Genomic DNA, 18,592 nt, shown 5'->3' with positions numbered 1-18,592 from the left:
GCTGGGGGCTGCACAGGGATGTGGAGCAGCAAGCAGCACCACCAGCCCTGCCTGCATGGCACAGGAACCCCCACACTGCTAACATTCCTATCCAATCAACATAACACCCCACGTTTATTTAACACTGTGGGTGGCGTAGGACTCCCCCGTGCCCAGGATTTGATGCTCCACAATTGCTGCGTCCAGACCAAGGATGATCAAAACCACCACTATCCACCTATGGATGCTGTAGCCGGGGGGACGGATGGGGACATGGTCCAGCAGCACCCATGGGTGCTGTGGGGTCAGTGGAAGAGGGGCAGGAGGATGGTGGGCAGGAGCAGGACCAGGGCACTGGCGCGGGCACTGGGGGCAGAGTCTCGCTGGCGGCAGTTGACATAGGGCTCGAGGCAGGCAGCATAGGCCATGACGTGGGCCACGTAGGTCTGCTCCTGCACCCCGTGGAAGAGGTGGGCCATGGGGCCCTTGGCCAGGATGGCCACATCCTCACCACCATGGGTCTCAGAGTCGAGGGGCACAGCCGCTTGCTGCAAGTAGTTGTACTGATCTAGGAAGTGGCAAGAAGGGGGTGAGAGGAGCAGCGGTGGCACCCAGACCCATCCCATCACCTGGCTGCAGCCCCTCTGTCCTCACTGGCTGTGATTTCATCCACGTCGGGTCGCTCAGGGTCTGGGTAGCCTGGCCCATTCCCATAGAGGATGGATGTGTAGCTCTTCTTGTCAGCAGCTTTGCTGGGGGCCAGACCTGGGAATGGGGCGGTAGAGGGGAAGATCAGCCAAGAAACCCCCATATCACCCCTCTGGCTGCAGCCAGGGCACCCTGGAGCCATGCCCCACACTTAGCAAGTGGGCAGAGCCCTACCGAAGATGGATGAGCCACGCAGGGTGTAGCCACCGAAAGAAAAGACGTGTGAGTGGTCAGCAGTGACGACAGTGAGGGTCTGCGCCTCGTCTGTCAGTTTGCCTGCCCGCTCAATGGCCCGGTCGAACTCCACTGCTTCCGTCAGTGCCTTATGGGCTTCACCGTCGTGGTGGCCTTGGTCAATCCTACCACCTGCAGATGGACACCCACAAGGGGCTGAGGACCCCTGTCAACCCCCTTAACCCTTACCCACACTGGGAACCCCATCTTGCCCACCCCAGGAGACAAGTCCCAACTTATCTTCCACAAAGAGGTAGAAGCCATTGGAGTTCCTGCTCAGGATGGTGATGGCCGCCTCTGTCATCTCAGTGAGCGATGGGTCCAGGGTGGTGTTACGCACCAGGCTGTACTTCATGTCTGCAGGTTCAAAGAGACCTGGGAGGGGGCATATTAGGGACAGACTCAGTTCCTGCATGTGTCCCAGTGGCTGTTGGGTTCCAGCGCATGGGGCATTTGTTACCCATCAAGTAATTCACATTGGGGTCAGCAGCAGCAGCCAGCATCTCTGTCCTGTTCCAGACGTAGCGGGCACCCTGCAGGCAAATCCCATGGCAAGGGGTGGTGGTGGTGGTGTGTCAATGGGTGACTAGGGGTAGCGGGCAGAGGACCATCTCTCCGCCCCATCACTCACCGGCCGTTTGTCCAGCCACATGTTGATGAGGTTATATCCATCCTCACGCGTCCCGTTCCCTCTGCTGTTGGTGGGATACTCAGGGTCCGGTGTCCCCAAGGGGGTCATATATTTCCGACCACCCCCCAAGATGACCTGGAGGGGATGAGATTGGCACAGTGTTAGCAGGGCGCCTGGTGAGGGGGTCCCGTCCCTCCTCCCTGCTCCATGCACTGATACTCACGTTGATGTCAACGTTGTGGACCAGCTGCCAGGCGATGTCCTTGCAGCCCTCGTTGCGGGCATCCAGGGGCATGCTGGCATCTCCATACCAGTCGCGGCTCACCACATGGGCGTATGCCCCCGAGGGGGATGCGTGCTGCACCCGCGTCGTCGTCACGATGCCCACTGCCTTCCCTGCCAACCCCCACCCGCCAGACCCCGCAAAGGGTGACGTGTGGTCCCCCACCATTGAGCCCTAGGATGCTCCTGAAGAGGGCAGCCTGTGGCTTGATGTCCCTTATCCCTGCAGAGTCTGCCCCGGCCCCAACACCCTGTGCCCCTCATTACCAGCTTTGCGGGCTCTCTCCAGCACTGAGATCACCTCATTGCCCATAGTGGTCTTGCACTGCTCATAGCGGGCAGCCGCACTCAGCCCCACCGTCTTGTAGTTGCCCTTCACTCCGCAGAGGTAGGCTGTGGCCGTCCCTGCGCTGTCGGGGACCTGCCGGTCCACGTTGTATGTCTGCCAAGGACATGCACTGGGCTCAGGGCGTGCGGTCATTGGTAGAGGCACCCAGCAGAGTTCTTCCCAACCCCAGCACCTCTTGCCATGCTCACTCGTACACCGTAGGGCAAGCGTCAGACGGGCAGGGACCCATGCACCCCATATGCTCATCCCTGGGGTGCTTCTGTGCCAGCAGCCCTGTGGGCATCATCCTGGCCCCATGCCCAGTGGGGCAGGAATTTACCTTGGAAAGAGCTACATAAGGGAAAGCATCCAGGGCGAGTGGGGTCTCAGGGCCCGGATTTCCCTGCTCCTGCCCCTTTAGGATGCGGGTGGCTGTGATGGTGGGGATCCCAAATCCTGGGTGAGAAGAGAGGATCCCAGTTATCTTCTGGGCTGGGTGCTCTCCCTGCACCCAGCTCCACGAGGCAGCAGTGATGCCAGCCTGCCTGCCCAGCGTGTCAGCGCGACTCACCATCCCCAAGGAAGAGGATGAGGTTTTTGGCTTCGCTTATCCTGGGCTGAATATTGAAAGCGGCCTCGATGGCTGCAGCCGCTTGCCTGTTCCAGAAAGATGGCTCCTCCTCCTCCACTGGGACAGGACAGCACCTGTCAGTCCCAGCTTGCCAGCACCTGCGTCTCTGGGGAGCCCGCACCCCTGGGGTACCTGCACCCCTGGGGTACCTGCTCCTCTGGGCGTTCCCCATCCTGGGGCCTTCTCTGACATGGACTGAGCGAGTCAGGGTGCTATTTGGGATGGTGAGAGGTCACACGGGCTGCACCCACTGCCTGGCCTGGGGTTCTGGGGAAGGAAACGAGGGGGTTGCAAAAAGGGAAATGACGGGGGAACTATCTGGCAGGTGGGATGAGGCCACATCCTTGGAAGGGAGGAGGTTACAGCCACTTCCCGAAGCCCAGAAGCAAGCAGGAACCTGACCCCACAGGGGGAAAACTGTCTCAAAGTCCGTCAGCAGAATAGCAGATGTAACTCCCATTAACCCTTGCAGAGACAGGCAGCCCCTGGTCCCCTCCCCAAGTCCTCCCTGTGCCTAGCCAGGCAGCTGCCCTGCCAGGTTTCCCCCTTTCCTGAGCACCCACTGCAGCCAGCTGAGAACCTGACCCCATTCTTGTCCTCACCTGGGATGGCAGCGGTGCTGAGTCCTGCCCAGAGCCCCAGGCAGAGGGGGAAGGGTGCCAGGAACTGCATGGCGAGATCCACTAGCCCAACACCCCTGGTGGTGTCTGAAACTCTAGCAGATCTGGGGAGGGACTTTGGACCAGGATCAGCCCTCGTGGGGTGCGCGGAGGGGTTCAGCCCCTCTCTTATAGCCTGGCTTCCCGCTGGGCAGACAGCACAAAGGCCATGGGGATGGGCTGCAGGCACCTCCTTGACACATCACCTTATTACTGCTGAGTGATAGTTGAACTTGGGGTGAGGTGATGGGCACTGCTTGGCAGGCATTGTTGGTGCCGGGTGAGGAGATGCCCTGGCCCAGTGTGCAACGGCTGTGCTGAGCATCAGACCCAGGATAACACAGGTATCAGGAGCACCCAGAGTCACTCACACAACAAGCAGCCCTGTTCTCTGCCCAGCACTTTCTTCAGCAATAAAATCCAGTGGTTTGGATTAAAACTTTGCTCCGTGGTCAGCCCCTGCCAGGAAGGTACCAACCCTCGTGTACTGTGCCCCTAACTGGTAAAGCTGAGGGAGACATGGCCTCCCCTCACCCTCGTTTCACCATCTCCTTCACCCCAATGCCTCCTGTGCTGGTCCAGGGTAGGAAATAGGAGCTGTGATCACCTGGGGAAACTGAGGCAGGGGGCAGGAACTGACTGCTGCTGCAAACCCTCACACGGCAGATGGAGACGAACAACCTGTGTTTTATTGCATCCCTTGATCCTGGCCACAGGATACATTCAGTGGGGTGGAGGAGGGAGACTGGGTAGCCTGGGTTGAAGTGGGGCTCCGCAGAGGCTCTCAGCCCCCCACCACGCAGGCAGCCATGCAGAGGGCCAGGAAGGTGAGCAGCAGCTGGGGGGAGCACTGGCTGCCATGAGAGGCCCTGCGGGCTGCCCTGCACTGGGGATCGGTGTTGTAGGGCTCAAGGCAGGCGGCGTAGGCCATGGCATGGGCGACGTAGTGCTGCTCCTGCACCCCATGGAAGAGGTGGGCCATGGGGCCCTGGGCCAGCACCACCACGTCCTCCCCGCTGTGGGTCTCTGTCTCCAGGGGCACAGCTGCCTGCTGCCTGTAGTCCTTGTCCTCTGCAGGGGGGACAAGAGAAACGAAGCTGGGGACAGCAGGATCCCTGCCACAGGGACTTGGGGCAGCTCCCATCACCCTGTCATCATGGTGATTCCTGACCAAGTGGTGGCACCGGGAGCCCATGCAGCCCCAGTGGCCATGCCCATGGGATGCTGGCCCCAGCCTGCTGTGTCCCCCACCCCATCTCCAGCAGGCTCCTACCCACTGCGGGGAGGCTGGCAGCTGGGCGGCTCCCATCACGGATGCTGTAGCCGGGCCCGTTGCCATAGAGGATGCTGGTGTAGGCTCGCTTGTCCTTGGCTTTCTTGGGGGCCAGCCCTGGCGCAGCAAAAAACACTGTCACTCCCTGTCCCAGCTGGCTCCCTCTCCCAAGCTCCTCACCTTGGCCGGCTCAGTCTCCAGTGAGAGCAAAGGAAGAAATGGGAACAGGGATGCTTGCCACTCCTCCTCAGGACCCACCAAAGATGGACGTGCCACGCGGCGTGTTGCCCCCGAAGGTGAAGACATGGGAGTGATCGGCCGTCACAACGGTCAGGGTGTCAGAGGAGGATGTGAGCTCGCCTGCCCGTGCCACCGCCCGGTCCAGCATGACAGCCTCCATCAGTGCCTGCTTGGCTCGGCCACTGTGGTGGCCGTGGTCAATCCTGCCACCTGCACAGGGAACACAGCCGTCATCCCCCTCCCTGGTCCCTTGGGACACCCACCATCTCCCAGGACCTGCATTCCTCCCCAGCCTCAGGCCCACTGCCTGCATGGGGCTACTCATCTTCCACAAAAAGGAAGAAGCCGTTAGGGTTTCTGCGCAGGATGCGAATGGCCTTTTCTGTCATCTCCACGATGGAAGGGTCCGTGGAGGCATTGCGGTTCAGCTCATACTTCATGTCCTTGGGCTCGAAGAGGCCTGGGGGAATGGGGGCAGGGGGGAGTGTCCACACCAGGGCCACTTTGAGAACCTACCAGCACCCCTGGAATGGGGAGGAAGTGTCACCAGTGGTGCAGTCAGTGATGATCTTACCCATCAGGTGGCTCACGGAGTCATCCTTGACTGCATCCAGGCCCTTCTTATCCCAGACATAGTGCGCGCCCTGTCAGCAAAAACAGAGCTGGTACCAACAGCGCGTGCCTCCTGTCTGGCATCAGGTCTCCTCCACCCCGGCACGGTACCTGCTTGGCACTCAGCCATTTGGCAATCAAGTCAAGGCCGTCCTTCCTGGTGCCATTCTGAGCTGGGTCCTCTGGGTATTCAGGGTCCGGGGTCCGCTTGGGTGTCATGTACATCCGCCCGCCACCCAGGATCACCTGCCAGGGAGCTCAGCAGACCCTACCAATGTCCCTGGTGTCCCCCCTCTCCCACACCTGCTCCCCGGCTCACATTGATGTCCGTGTTGTGCACTAGCTGGTAGGCGATGTCCTTGCAGCCATCCCGCAGCGCCTCCTTGGGCATGTCGGAGTCGGCGTACCAGCTTCGGCTGGCTGAGTGGGCATAGGCTGCACCCGGGGACGCGTGCTGCACCCGCGTGGTTGTCACGATGCCCACCGACTTGCCTGCAGCACGCGCAAGGGTTTACCGAGACCCTATCCAGCCATGCACGGCATGGAATGGCCACGCCATGCCAGGCTCTCTGATCATTGCCTGCTGCCCCGTACCTGCCAGCCTGGCGCGGTGCAGGATGGAGTCCACCTCGTTGCCAAAGGTGGTCCGGCATTTGCCATAGACAGCTGCCCCACTCAGCCCCAGCGTCTTGGCATTGGTCTTCACCCCACAGAGGTATGCTGTGCCCGTGCCGGCGCTGTCAGGCACCTGCCGGTCGATGTTGTAGGTCTGGAAGCAAGCAGTGGTCAGTGGGGTTCTGGGCAGGGCGGCCACCTCCCAGTGCTGCCCCACTCACCTTGGCCAGGGCCACATGAGGAAAAGTCTCCATGGCCAAGACGCTCTCCTCACCCGAGCCACCAGCCAGCTGCCCCTTGTAGATCCGAGCTGCCGAGATGGTGGACAGCCCCATGCCTGCGGGCATGGCAGAGCCATGGAGTGGCAAGCCGTGAGGGATGGTCCCGCCCTCCCCAGGCACTGCCCAGGGCCAGCCAGGGAGGAGGGGACCTGCACCAGCCCCATCCTCTCGCCAGCTGTGTCTTCCATCTGCTGCCAAGCCGTGGAGCCACGAGGCCTGGCTGGGACCCAGGGCACTCACCGTCACCCATGAAGAGGATGATGTTTTTGGCCCGTTGTGCTGCCGGCTGCAAGGCTAGGGCCAACTGCAGTCTTCTCTTGGCCCCTTTGTTCCAGTACTCTGGGTTCTTCTCAGCGTCTGGAGTTGAAAGCAGAGCTGGGGGCATGCAGGGGCACTGGGCAGCCTGAGGGTCCCCAGGGACATGCTCGTCCCCCCCCATCTTCCCCCCTCTGCAGATCAGAGTGGGCATCTCCACCCAAGGGACATAAAGCAGCTCCAAGTCCCCTTCCTGGGGGCCTCAGAGGGGCCAGGAGCCCTTTGGGGATCAGCCCAGTCTTTGGCCACCCTCTGCAGAGGGGGAAACTGAGGCACAGTTTGGCAGGGAAGTTCTTGTGCTTCTCAGAACAGGTGATGAGGTGCCCGACTATCAGCCCTCTGTGAGTGTGCCACGTCTGGGCCACCACAACCAGCTTTGGCTATCGAGCCACTTGATTCAAAGCTACTGCCAGGGAGTTAAGCGACAGTGGGGCTGTTTTTGTGGGGGCTGAGACAAATCCATTCAAATGCTGGGGTCCCAGACCACCCTGTGGTGGCCGGGAGGGTTTGCCTTTGCCGGTATACCCTGGCGAGGTGACAGCTTCCCCGAGACCCGCAGAGAAGTGGCACCAGCCCCAGCACCCCCCCCACCAAGGGCTCCTACCAACCCTGTCCCACTTGTCCCCTGTCACCTGGGGCTGCAGCAGAGAGCTGGGAGAGGAGGCAGAGGAGAAGGCAGGTCCCAGCGGAGAGCGGCTGTCCCATGCTGACCACCCCAGGTTCCTCACTGAATGCTGGCTGTGTCCAGGGCAGGGGGGCAGCCCTTTATGGCCCTTCCCTGTCCCGCCGGAGGGCTGAGCCCCATCACGGATGAGATGATGGGCTGATAACATTCAGGGACTATCTCCCAGCCCTGCCCAGGGCCCTCCCAGTGCCCCCGGCCCTCCCTGGGGCCAGCCCTCCCCCCAACCTGCGAGGGAGGACCTCCAGCCCATCCCTGGGGACCATGCTAGGTCCCCCTGGAGGACATGGGTGTCCTCCCTGGGGACGAGGACAGCTTGGCAGCTCCACGGGGGCAGCTGCCTGTTGGACCCTGGGGAGCAGCAGGGAGGGTGCAGGTCAAAGTGCTGTTTTTGCAGACAGGCTGAGCTCGGCTGGGTTGGGCTGGGCTGGATTGGCCTTTTTTCCTCTGAGACAAACCCAAGGAGGGGGATGTCGGGCTGAAGGAGAGGACGTTTTGCCTTTGGTGTCAGCATCCTCAGGTCCCCTCTCCCAAGGGACACAGTCACACACTGCCTGTCTGGCCCTGGGACAGCTCGTGCCAGCACACCCGAACAGCGAGGTAGGGAACAGCCCTGTGTCACCAGTGCCCATTGACAAGCAGGAGACCCAGGGAAGAACAAGCTGAACCCACCCACTCCCACGTCCAAAGGTGATGCCCATGTGTGGTTATGCCAGGTCATCTGGAAGGACACTGCCAGCAGCACAACCCCCATAGACCATCAGTGACTCTGATGGCTTTCATGGTTTGCCAGCTGCCAGAGGGCAGGTTGACTCCCCATCCTGAGCCAGGCAGCTTGGGTTCGTCCAGCTCCCGGCTCCTGCAGAGGGCAGGTGTGTCTGTGCCAGGGCCGCATCTGTCACCACTGATGAGGCAGAGTGGAGGGCCCCCTCCCAGCATGGCTCGACGGATCCACTCCTTCTCCTCAGACAACAACCCCTCCACCAGCTGCCGCTCATGGTCCCCATGGAAGTTGTGGCGGGTGGCAGAGCAGCCCGTGCTCCCCGGGACACTTTGCACGGCACAGGTGGGGGACATGGGGACAGGTAGCAGGCAGAGGTGCTCGGAGACTGCAGAGGGACTGGTCAGTCCACGAGGGGCTGGATGCTCGCTCTCTCAACAGCAGGGAGAAGCAAGGAAGTGGTGCTGCAGCGGGGTTGGGCTGGAGGCCAGGGTGTCAGGGGCTGGAGAAGACATCCAGTGACTCCCAGTGAAGTGACTAGTGGCTGGAGCAGGAGCCAGGAGCACACATCCACCCAGTCGCCCACACCCTCCTGCCGAGCCCATGCTGGGGCTGGGGGAGGTGGTGCGGCTGCTTGGATTTCACAATGCCTGGGAAGCAGCAGGCAGGGCTTCCTGGGAGACAAGTTATTGCTGGGATTCCCAGCTGGGGGAATGTGAAGGAGACAAAATAAAACCTGTGCAAACCCCCCACGGTGCTGCTGACCAGGCTTTTATTACATGACACACAACCCTGCAAGAAGCCCCCCTTCATGGCCCCATGGCTGCACCCCACTGCAGCCCACTGCGTCCCACCTGGGCAGCGGAGGCTGCCCCTCTCCACTCCTGGGAATATGTGCCCCCACTTGGCCCTCACCACAGACACCCAAGGTGGTTGGGGAAGGACACCCAAGGTGGCTGGGGACAGACACCACTGCCTTGAGAAATAAAAAGAAGGCATCAAGCTAAAAATATCTGAGAGCAAAAATGCTCTGCCTCGGGCAGGCTCAAGCCCTGAGCCCCACTCCCAGCTGGAGTTAAAAACCAAACCAGAAATAAAAGGGCACCAGTTTTAAAATGCAAAACCCCAAACTCCTCGTGGGTCCTCTCCGTCCCCGCTGGGCACTGATGCAGGGCCTGGGAGGTGAGCAAGAGTCAGCAGCAGGGAGCACACACAGCCCGGGGTGCTCACTTCTCTGAGCTCGGCCTCTTGAGCAGGGCGTTGTACTTGAGCGGGACACCATCTGACGTCAGCACGACCTCCACCAGTGTGAAAATGGTGATCACCTTCAGCAAGGAACATGGAGAAAAAAGGTTTATTCAGGTGGCTTGGGCAAATCAGACCAGAATTTGCTTAGAGCCATGCTGGCCTTTGCTGCCTCCGCTGCTGCACCTCAGTGGCAGGGGAACAGGGCAGGATGGCTTCAGTTAGCTCTGATGGGGTCCAGGGTGCTCTCAGGACTGGATGCAGCATGTTCGAGGGCGGCACTGCTGGGCTGCAAAGCCAATCACAGAACCCTAATGGACCTAAATAAGCCTCCCAAAACATCCTCACTTATTGCAACTGATTAAGTCCCAGTCTTGTTCTCTGTGCAGCCTGGGAAGGACCGTGGATGATTGTGCCCTTGGCTTTGGGTCCCAGTCTCCCCTAAAGCCTGCCCATGCCTCCCTTCTCCAGCTGGAGAACACACATCATCCATTAATGAAACGACTTGGCCAACCGCCAGTGGCGAGCTGCGGCAAGAAGGGTTTTCCACATAATGCTGAGCATTTTCTTAGCATCCCACAAGGAGGGAACGGCCCCCCCGTGCCCGCAGAGACCCAGGAAGGGAGCATGATGGATGAGAGAGATGCAAGGGAATAAAGACCCCAGAAAATCAATCCAATCAATCCCTCCTGTTCAGGAACATGCTGCCATCTCCCTAGTCGTCTGACTCCATCTCTTTGTGCAATCGTGTGGATTAGAAGTGCAAGGCATTGACCAGGTCTGCCCATGATGCACACTTCAAGGACTGGCAGGGCCACCGGGAAGGGGCTGCCCTGGGCTGTGCTCGGGCCTCTAGGGGCTTCACTTGCTGCAGCCCATCCCCAGGACCTGTGCTACAGCAGGGTTTGACAGCACCATCCGCTCAGGGCTGGCCCACGGGAGGAGTGAGCACAGTGCCACCAGCGTAGCCTTGTCAAACCCTTCCCAGCTCATCCAGAGCCGGCTGCTCCAGATTAATCATTCAGAGCAGGAAAATCTCATTGAGACTTAACCATATCAAAGTGGCCAGCAAGGAGCAAGCCACAGGGAAATCCTTTTGCAGACGGCTGCCCAGGTAGCTGCTGGCAATCAAGCACCAGCCTCCTGCCTGCCTGGCTGGCAAAAGCACACAGGACACTGGCCATGGGCAGCCCACCCCCATCAGGGGGACTCAAGTGGGGATTATCAGGGCTCTCCTTTGGAAATCATGCCTCATCCCTTTGCTAACTGACAGAGAACAGACCAATTTCACACGAAATCCCTCAAACCCACTTCATACTCAAGCCCTGAGTAATGGCCACTGAGATCCTGGCCATCTCTTGGAGCTCGGGGAGAGATGGGGGCAACACCTCCCCTCCGCAGTAGGGCCAGACTGCTCAGACCACTCCACAGCTCCCCACAGGCAGACACTCCCCCTGCCTGGCCAGGCTGAGCCAAAATGGGAAGCAGAGGCCAAAAGCTGGGGCCAGGAAGGGAGCAGGAGGTAACTGGTGCCACAGGGTGTCTGGATGACATCTCCTGCAGTTCAGTGTGACTCCCAGGGGATCTGGCTCATCCCAGCTGAATGAGCTGGAGATTTATCGACTCAGGGATCTGCTGGCTCTGAGGACAGTTCAGAGCCTGCTCCCAGGGGAGGGCTCTGGTGTTTTCTTAGGAGGTGTGGAGGAGTTCCTTCCATTGCCAAGTGTTTGCTTAACCAAAATGGGCCCTGCTCATGCTGGGCCATCATTTTTCAAGCAGGTCTCTGCTAGGGTGTAAGTGATACCGGTTCCTGTAGGAAAGGAGGAACTGAGGCCACTTTGGCTGCATCCAGGGGGCTTCTCGGAGCCAAGCTGAGAAAGGAAAACCCAGCTTCAGAGGGAGGGACGCTGCAGAAAGCTGAGGACCTTGGTGAGTTCTGACCGCATTTCCTCTGGGAAGGAAAGGACTCCCCAGGACACCAATTGTACCAGATGGAAGGGTCAGCCCAGCCCTGTATTGGGAGCCCTTCTCATACAGCCCTAGGTGGACAAGGATGGATTGTGCTGGGCTTGGTTGGAAACAGGGTTCAAGAGCAGAGCCCCCGGAGCAGTGCAGGGAGAGGTTGGGACTCAGCCCTCCAGTGCCTGCAGCAGGCAGGGATCACAACAGTCAACACAGCTGTGATTTTATAGTGATGCCAGACAAAAGCTGGCAAAGAAGCACCACTTAATCAAGCCGGACAAAGGTGATTACTCCCTTTGATAGAGTTACCAAGTTAATAGATGACAGGGACACAAGATAGAGATTTCTAGATGCTGTTAAACCATTTCACACTGTATCGTAGGAAGTCTGACAAAAATTTCCTCCTAATCGGGTCTCAGCTGTCACAGGGATGGAAACCTGATGGAAGCGCTGTGCCAGTGAAGGGGCAAGGAACGCCAAGATGGGGGAAGGGTCTAGACAGAAGCTGCCTTAGGCTTAATTTTACTTAACAACTTAATTGATGATCTGGAAGAAGGAAGTAAACAGTATGTTAATTCAGTTCCTGGAGGAAGCTAATTGGGAGGCAGGGCACACAGCAGGCACGCAGAGTCTGCAGGCTGTGGAGGGGTCAGGTGTGGGTGCAGCAATGGGATGGAGTGTGGCTGGATGGGAGAGGAGGTTGAGGGTGAGGTCAGGCTTGATGGCAGGGACACAGAGGGACAGCAGGACCTGACAAGCTGTAAGTCAGTCCTGCCTCCTGGACCTGTTCCTGCAGAGATAGTGGGATCCACCTGTTGCACACAGCCTCCATGCCAGCCCCATGGTGTTGTGAGCCCGTCCCACGCTGTGGGGTCTTACCTGGGGCACAGATTCCTGCTCCAGCTTCTCTGGTTCCCACATGAGTGTCAGCTCCGGCTTCCTCCCTACCTTCTGGAAGTGGAAGCCCAGCAAGGGCAGTGCCTGTGGGCAGGAAGAATGTTGGGAACAGCCTGTGGCTCTGACAACATGCCCCTGCTCAGCTCTCTTGCTTGGCCTGCGGATGGGGATGACACTGATTTTGCCTGGCATGCTGCCTCTGCAGCTCTTTAACAACTGGGATGCCGCAGCCTGTGAGCCTGAGCCTAACAGAAAAAACAGGGGCTGCTGTGATACACGAATAGCCCATATATCACAATACATGTCCTGTTCAAAGATGTTATTGCCAGCCATATAACCAGGTTATGAAGAGAAGATGCTGTCACTAACTGCAGGTGCTGGCCTGCAGTGGTGCTGTCACAGCCCCAGATCCACCGTTTGATTAAATGAAATGAAACCCAGCCTCTTCCCCTTTCCTCACTTCAGCTTCATGTTGATGTCTGTGCCCCTGAATCTGTTTTTATTCCCTTTTGCCTAGACTAGATCAACCCCAGCACACTGCACGGAGGAGGTGGTACTCAGAGACTGGGCTGTTCCACACTCCCCCAGCCCCTTCTGCTTGCCTGGGGCCGAGGGATGGAGGGAAACCCCCAAGAAAGCTCCCTCCTCTCCAACCAGCCCAGCTCAGGAGCTTTGCTGGCTGTGGGGTTGTCACAGAAGGGCACCAGGACAGCCTCTGACGATGCTAGGCTGGTACAGCCCTCTCTCTCGGTGTGAGGTACTTACATTGCAGTAGATGCGCTTCTGGACACCAAACTTCAGCACCAGGACATCAAACGCCTCGTTCAGGACACCCATCACCATGGCCTCTGACTCCAGAGGACCACACTCCTGTCAAGAGACAAGGCTGTCACTACACCAGCATCTCTCATCCAGCCATCCCCAAGGGGTCATAGCACCTCCAGGTCCTGGAGCTCTGGTGGCGGTGGTGGCCACTCAGTGCATCCCCTCACTGTTTGCCATCCCCCAGGCCAGCTGGGCAGCCACACAGCCCTCCGCTTGGTGACATCCAGGCTGAGCCTTCATGGGGAAGTCCAGAGATGCCTCAGGGGAAGATAAGTCTTGGCTCTTACCCTGACGAAGACAGCGAAGAAGAGGTCAGCACTGAGCTCCTGCACCCTCTTGGAAGCCATCTTCCGGTCGTTGCAGTGATCTGCCTGTCTCTGGATGGCCTCCTTTGCCATCTTGATGGGGGAGCTGACACCTGGGAAGGGGACAAGTGACAATGACATGCCCATGCTCCCTCCCACCCTACAGCCATGCCACGGGACCCTGGACCCAGATGTCCAGCTCACCTTTGCGTCCCTGTTATTTGAGGGTACCCACACCCCAGGGAGTTGCCCCATGGGATGCAGACTCCAAGCACCCACCACCTGTGGCAGGCAAGGGAGGAAGCCAGGAGTCCTGCCTGTGCCGGGCACAGCCACCCCCTACCCTTGCAGCTCCCAGAACTGCTCTGCAAGTGTCCAGATAGCACCTACCGAGCGATGCAGAGAGGAGACGGTGCACGATGATGTCTGCATAGCGGCGGATGGGCGAGGTGAAGTGTGTGTAGAAGGGCACGTTCAGGGCATAGTGGCGAAAGAGGATCTCGTCCTCCAGGATGCCGGTGCAGAAGTAGAGAGCCATCTGAAACGGGTGAGAAGCAAGGAAAGGGTGTGAGCAAGGATGGTGGCAGAAGCCTGCAGGAGGATGGAGGGGTCTGTGTCGGTGAGACAGAGCCCCAAAAGCCAATGGTCCTTCACCTGCTGCTCAGTTTGGGCTGTGCAGGGACAAAGCGAGTGCTGCAGGAACTAAGCACAGAGCAAAGAGGACAAAGCCACTGTGGGGAGCTGCTGGCTACTAGTTGACCCTGTCTGGCTCCAAGGATTGCACCAACTTTCATATAACACACGAGTTTAAGCAGCCTCCTGCTTCCGCTCAGGCCTTGGGGCTCATTTGTGATTCCGCCTGTCTTCCAGGGCAGAGCCCAGCCTGTCCTGTGCCCACCGCGGATGCCCTGGGTCAGGCTGCAGGCTCCACACACCCACTGTGTCTGCTACGAGAGCACTGGGGGCTGGGATGAGTGGCTCTCCTGTTCACCAAAGAGGAGGAGACAATCCTGCTGTGATCCCTGCTGCTTCATCCCAAGATGACACCTGGGAAACTGAGTGGCTTGGCTGCCCAGCTAAAGCAACACTGGGTCTGTGATGGGCCCGTGCTGCCCAGCAGCCTCTTCAGCGGGAACTTCTGGCCGCACCACTCCTCTTATCCCATGTGTTACAGCTTTTATTTTTACATCTGTGAAACTCCAGCCCTCAAGGCTGGGAAAACAATGGGGCCTAAACTCAGGCAGGGAGTGGAGGCTGTGTGGGTCAGGGGGGTTGTGGCAGGGTCACAGCACAGTGGCAATTGAATGAACCTGTTTAAAAATAAAAGCAAGTGATTTAAAAAAAAACAGGAGTAGCCATCTCTATTTGCAGAGCCGTCCTGAGATCCATGGTTTGGGCAGCTGTATCCTCTGCTCTCCAGCCCAGTGGTGCAGCCAGTTCCTGCTGAGCAGCAACACACTGATCCGGGCAAGTAAATAGAGCCGGTTAAAAAAAGCAGCATCGGTCCCAGCCTTATTATGAGACCCAAGAGCTGGGATAGGAGCTGTGGTGGCTGCCAATTTCCACAACCCAGAATTAAATTGTTTCTGATGGACTCCAGGAACTACAGCCTCCACTCAATTAGCTCAGCTCCCACCGAACAAGGCTCTGCGTGGTCGGGCAGGGAGACGTGCCGAGTGCTGGAGACTGCTGTGGGAGAAGACAAGTGCCCTTGTGCAGACAGCCAGCATGAAATTGCAGGGGCTTTACAGCACCAGGCTCCCAGGCAGAAGGGAGGATGGTCCCTGTAATGCCAGGTAGGTGGAGAGCAAAGCAAATCCGTTTGAGGAAGTAATTAAAAATCCCTGCTATGAGAAAGCTACTCGGAAGGGCTCATCCCTTCCCTACACAAAGCAGTGCAGGGCAACCCCTGCCTTGTTTTAAGGTAGAAAAAATGCTGAAGGTCCTGCACAGTTTGCTGTTGCCTAGGGCACTTCTTCCTGATGATGTGCTGGCAAAACTCAGCTGCTGCTGGGTCCAGTACCATTTTTTACACCCTTTTGGCAGCTCATGACCCTCATGAGGTTGGCATCAGCTTGGGTATCATAGCAAAAATACGCCTCTGGGCTGCAGTAAGGTTACACACTGCAGAGAGCCCAGTCCAACAGGTATCTGATATTCATCCTCACCACGACAGCGCTACCCCCAATGACACCAGCCTGGCATAAAGCAGATGTTTCCTCATTAATAGATTTGACTCACAAGTGGTCTCAGATCCCCACTGTTTGCTGCAATCCCTGGAGAACTGCCAGGAGCCTGGAAATAGAGCAGCCCCAGCCAACCAAGGGCAGCTTTTGCTCTCATAGACAGATTGAATCCCCGAGTGACTGAGTCCCTGAAAAATGATATGTCGCTGCTCCTTCATCTGTTACGAGCCTCCTGGCATGGCAATCCAGGCGCTCTCCCAGACACACACATTACTAGTTGCTTCCCATCTCCTTCTTCCTCCAAAAGACCCATGTATTGACCACCATCTTGCAGCAAAGATGGAAGATGCAGGATTGGCGTGGCCATGGGTTAAACCCGTGGGCAGCCCGTTTTGGCTGCTTTAACTGCAGCCTTGTCCCTGAAATACCAGCTTTATCAAGGGAGCTGAGATGCGTGCAGGGATATGGGTGACTCCTTTGCGCCCTGGGTCCAGACGGTCTCGCCACTTCATCTGTCAGAGTGATGGCCCAGCCCTTGACACCGGCACGGGCCCCTGCGTGGCTGTGCTCTGCAGCTGTCAGTGTTCAGATCCGTCCCCTCCCCAGTGAGGGACCGTAGTGTCCAGGGACACAGGCAGGAAGGCGCTGATTCTCCCATTTGCTCTAATACCGGTGGCAGACATTAAAAAAACCCTCCTCCCAGGAAAAGCTTCTCCCTTACTGTCTGCTTTTTCTGAGGGGCATTGACGCAGCATTAAATAACCTGTCCTCCACATTTAGGAACACCTGCCCACCTGCCCGATGGCTTTGGGCAAGTCTGAAAAATCTGTTTACAAGTTCAACAACTTGTAAACAAGTAAGCTCACCCCAGGATCAAGACAGATTTCTGCTTCAAATAATGTGAGCACCCCATCATGCGCAGCAACACCATCCTGCCAGGGAATATGGACAGAAGGGAATGCCAGCAGATGCGGACACTGCTCGCCATCCAGGCACAGACTGCCCTGCAGGGCCATTGGGCTCAGCTGTAAGTGGGGTTTTGCCTATTACGGGAGTGTGCCAGGCAGCAGGCTTGCCAGGCCCAAGTGGCGCAGCACACCTGAACACATGGGTACCTTGGTCTTACAATGAAATGAACCCAGTTCCAGCCAAAATCATGTCTCGTGGAATATCTCTTTTTAAAGTTCCTCCTTCCTCTTCCCCAAACTCTCTGTCTGGTATCTACTCCGCTGAAGACTTCACCCTCAAAACCTTGATACCTCTTTTGCATACGGATCTAACGTGTATTCACAGGGCTAAATCTTAACAAGAGCCACTGGCAGGTACCTCAGAGTACTCCCACCACTTCTCAGACCACAGCCTCAGGAGACCACAGAGGCAGCATTACAGCAAACCAGTGGGTCCCCAAAAGCTCGTCTCCTCCTTGGTGCCAGGGCGGAACCAAGTTGCCTTCTCCTTGCTCACCTCTCCTGCCCCAGAGCCAGGCTTGCTCCAAGTGCTGCTGCTGGCAAGGCCCAGGCTTGCGCCACAATCAGCAGGACCAGAGAGAGACCGCAGGGAATGGATGTCACCAGTGCGTTCACCTGTTAGCACCTTCCACCAGAAAAGGAAGATGTGACAGAAGGGACCAGGACAAGTCAAAGCAGGACAACACAGCCAGCTCCAGAGGGCACTCCCTATGCCTCACAAAGCAGCATCCTGAGCAGGACACATACATGAGGGAGGGATTTACGGAACAGCTTCAGTCCCCAGTCCCACTTGCAAGCGAGCATTAAGTCACTAAAGTACAGCAGGACTCCAGGCAACTGCTAATGAGTAAATGGAGCAAATAAGCTAATTAGAAGAGTGACAGTCAAATGAGTGATGTTGGGAAGATGATTCATTCCTGCAGCGATAAGCAGGCCATTTCCGGAACATGCCTTTCTCCCTGTGCGGTAGGACTACCCTCAGAAGAGGCTGTGCTACACCCAGTTGCAAACGAAGAAAGGCAGATGATTCACAAAAACTTTTTTGATGGTGACAAGCACCCAAATAAGTGTTCTGAGCTGCAGACACACCAAACACGACAATTAGTGTGAGCAGCACAAGCCTCTATCACACAGATTTTCACAGAAAGGTCTCTTAGAAGCTCTTAGAAGCTTGTGTCCAGGTACCATGTTCTATTTTAAGGCCATTTCCACACCCCTTCCAAACAAGGTCCATTCCTTCTTTGGACCACTTAGGATACCATGATGTGAAGAAATGGCACAAACATGAACCATGGAGCCCGCCACCAGCTCTTCACAGAGCAGGCTGGGTCCTTGTGAGCCTGCTAAAATCTCACATGTAACCTCAAGGGTGAAACATCCCAAACAGTATCAACAAGGACATGATGAGGGGCAAGGAAAGGCTCTGCCTGACCCTGCAATCCACTGAAGATCCACAGCCTGATACCCCCACTGCCACCTGCACAGAGCTGGAGACAGAGGGGAGGCTGCTGGCAGCCCCACAACTGGCAGTGCTGTTCTTACCTGCATGGGCCTGGAGAACATGTTGGTCAGCACTTCTTTCCTGGCTTCAGAGTATTTGTCAGCACCAAAAGTTTCATTTAAGCTTTTCTGGAGAAGAAAAGAGAGAAACCATTCAGTGTTGGCAACCTATAGTAGCAGAGGGACCCAGGCAGACCTTACTGGGGAAACAGCAGCTTGTCAGAGCAAAATTCCTCCTTTCCCTGCAAATCTCTTTGTAAACCAGAAAGCACATGTGAAACTGGTTTTTGCTCTAGTCATAGCAGCCTCAACAGGACTGCACGTGGAGTCCTTCTGAGTGCTCACCCACCTCCCAGGGTCAATGGCAGGGAGTACCTAGGGCACGGGGATTGCAGGCTCCATCCCCAGATGTGCAGCGTGTGAAAGCAACTGTAGCCCCTCTCCTGGCCTGCACTGGGCTCCTGTGCAGCTACTGAGAGCTTCAGAGCACAGACTAATGCGGATCTGCACAGA

At 57.6% G+C, this 18,592-nt stretch overlaps 3 protein-coding genes across 8 annotated transcripts in view; all 3 read right to left on the bottom strand.

Annotated features, from left to right (window-relative positions):
• Positions 1 to 90: 90 nt before the first annotated feature.
• LOC104057859 (intestinal-type alkaline phosphatase) lies at positions 91 to 3,541 on the bottom strand. 2 transcript variants are annotated; one of them, XM_009559298.2, is made up of 11 exons: positions 3,396 to 3,541; positions 2,734 to 2,850; positions 2,503 to 2,618; positions 2,102 to 2,276; positions 1,776 to 1,948; positions 1,553 to 1,687; positions 1,382 to 1,454; positions 1,138 to 1,296; positions 862 to 1,053; positions 634 to 744; positions 91 to 547 (listed from the first exon to the last, which is right to left on the bottom strand). In XM_009559298.2, exons 1-11 carry the CDS (start codon positions 3,463 to 3,465, stop codon positions 285 to 287), a joined length of 1,584 nt encoding a protein of 527 aa, XP_009557593.2. In that variant the 5' UTR covers positions 3,466 to 3,541; the 3' UTR covers positions 91 to 284. The 2 variants fall into 2 exon arrangements, with proteins under 2 accessions (XP_009557593.2, XP_053930435.1); XM_054074460.1 differs by lacking the exon at positions 3,396 to 3,541 and having other exon boundaries at positions 2,734 to 3,062.
• A 627-nt stretch (positions 3,542 to 4,168) lies between these two features.
• On the bottom strand, positions 4,169 to 7,501 carry LOC104057858 (intestinal-type alkaline phosphatase-like). Of its 2 annotated transcripts, none has more exons than XM_054074492.1 (10): positions 6,714 to 7,025; positions 6,414 to 6,529; positions 6,172 to 6,346; positions 5,897 to 6,069; positions 5,689 to 5,823; positions 5,540 to 5,609; positions 5,293 to 5,425; positions 4,984 to 5,177; positions 4,726 to 4,842; positions 4,169 to 4,523 (listed from the first exon to the last, which is right to left on the bottom strand). In XM_054074492.1, the coding sequence occupies exons 1-10, from the start codon at positions 6,940 to 6,942 to the stop codon at positions 4,237 to 4,239; spliced, it is 1,629 nt and encodes a 542-aa protein (XP_053930467.1). In that variant the 5' UTR covers positions 6,943 to 7,025; the 3' UTR covers positions 4,169 to 4,236. The 2 variants fall into 2 exon arrangements, with proteins under 2 accessions (XP_053930467.1, XP_053930466.1); XM_054074491.1 differs by adding an exon at positions 7,421 to 7,501 and having other exon boundaries at positions 4,500 to 4,842; positions 6,714 to 6,830.
• Positions 7,502 to 8,956: 1,455 nt separating this feature from the next.
• DIS3L2 (DIS3 like 3'-5' exoribonuclease 2) overlaps positions 8,957 to 18,592 on the bottom strand; it is a 191,330-nt gene continuing 181,694 nt past the window's right edge. For 2 of the 4 annotated variants that reach the window (XM_054074490.1, XM_054074489.1), the window contains 6 exons: positions 18,122 to 18,208; positions 13,816 to 13,963; positions 13,408 to 13,538; positions 13,061 to 13,165; positions 12,278 to 12,379; positions 8,959 to 9,516 (listed from right to left, as the gene is read on the bottom strand). In XM_054074490.1, the coding sequence (XP_053930465.1) occupies positions 9,418 to 9,516; positions 12,278 to 12,379; positions 13,061 to 13,165; positions 13,408 to 13,538; positions 13,816 to 13,963; positions 18,122 to 18,208 (672 nt within the window). In that variant the 3' untranslated portion in view covers positions 8,959 to 9,417. Of the gene's footprint in view, positions 9,517 to 12,277; positions 12,380 to 13,060; positions 13,166 to 13,407; positions 13,539 to 13,815; positions 13,964 to 18,121; positions 18,209 to 18,592 lie in introns of all 4 variants that reach the window. The other 2 variants (XM_054074487.1, XM_054074488.1) reach the window with 2 other exon arrangements.

The sequence above is a fragment of the Cuculus canorus genome, chromosome 9 (genome assembly GCF_017976375.1).
Source record: "Cuculus canorus isolate bCucCan1 chromosome 9, bCucCan1.pri, whole genome shotgun sequence".
NCBI lineage: Eukaryota > Metazoa > Chordata > Aves > Cuculiformes > Cuculidae > Cuculus > Cuculus canorus.
Note: the sequence above shows the minus strand (reverse complement) of the source record. Positions and strands in the feature narration are given on the sequence as shown.

What these genes read in the sequence shown, in the direction of transcription:
- LOC104057859 (XM_054074460.1), bottom strand. Translation starts at nt 2,965, where the DNA reads ATGGGGAACGCCCAGAGGAGCAGGTACCCCAGGGGTGCAGGTACCCCA. An exon ending in CATCCTCTTCCTTGGGGATG is followed by an intron (nt 2,619 to 2,733) that starts GTGAGTCGCGCT and finishes CTTCTCACCCAG; the next exon opens with GATTTGGGATCCCCACCATC. An exon ending in CAATGTGAATTACTTGATGG is followed by an intron (nt 1,297 to 1,381) that starts GTAACAAATGCC and finishes GCCCCCTCCCAG; the next exon opens with GTCTCTTTGAACCTGCAGAC.
- LOC104057858 (XM_054074492.1), bottom strand. Translation starts at nt 6,942, where the DNA reads ATGCCCACTCTGATCTGCAGAGGGGGGAAGATGGGGGGGGACGAGCAT. An exon ending in CTCCGTGAGCCACCTGATGG is followed by an intron (nt 5,426 to 5,539) that starts GTAAGATCATCA and finishes CCATTCCCCCAG; the next exon opens with GCCTCTTCGAGCCCAAGGAC. An exon ending in GCGTGGCACGTCCATCTTTG is followed by an intron (nt 4,843 to 4,983) that starts GTGGGTCCTGAG and finishes TTGCTGCGCCAG; the next exon opens with GGCTGGCCCCCAAGAAAGCC.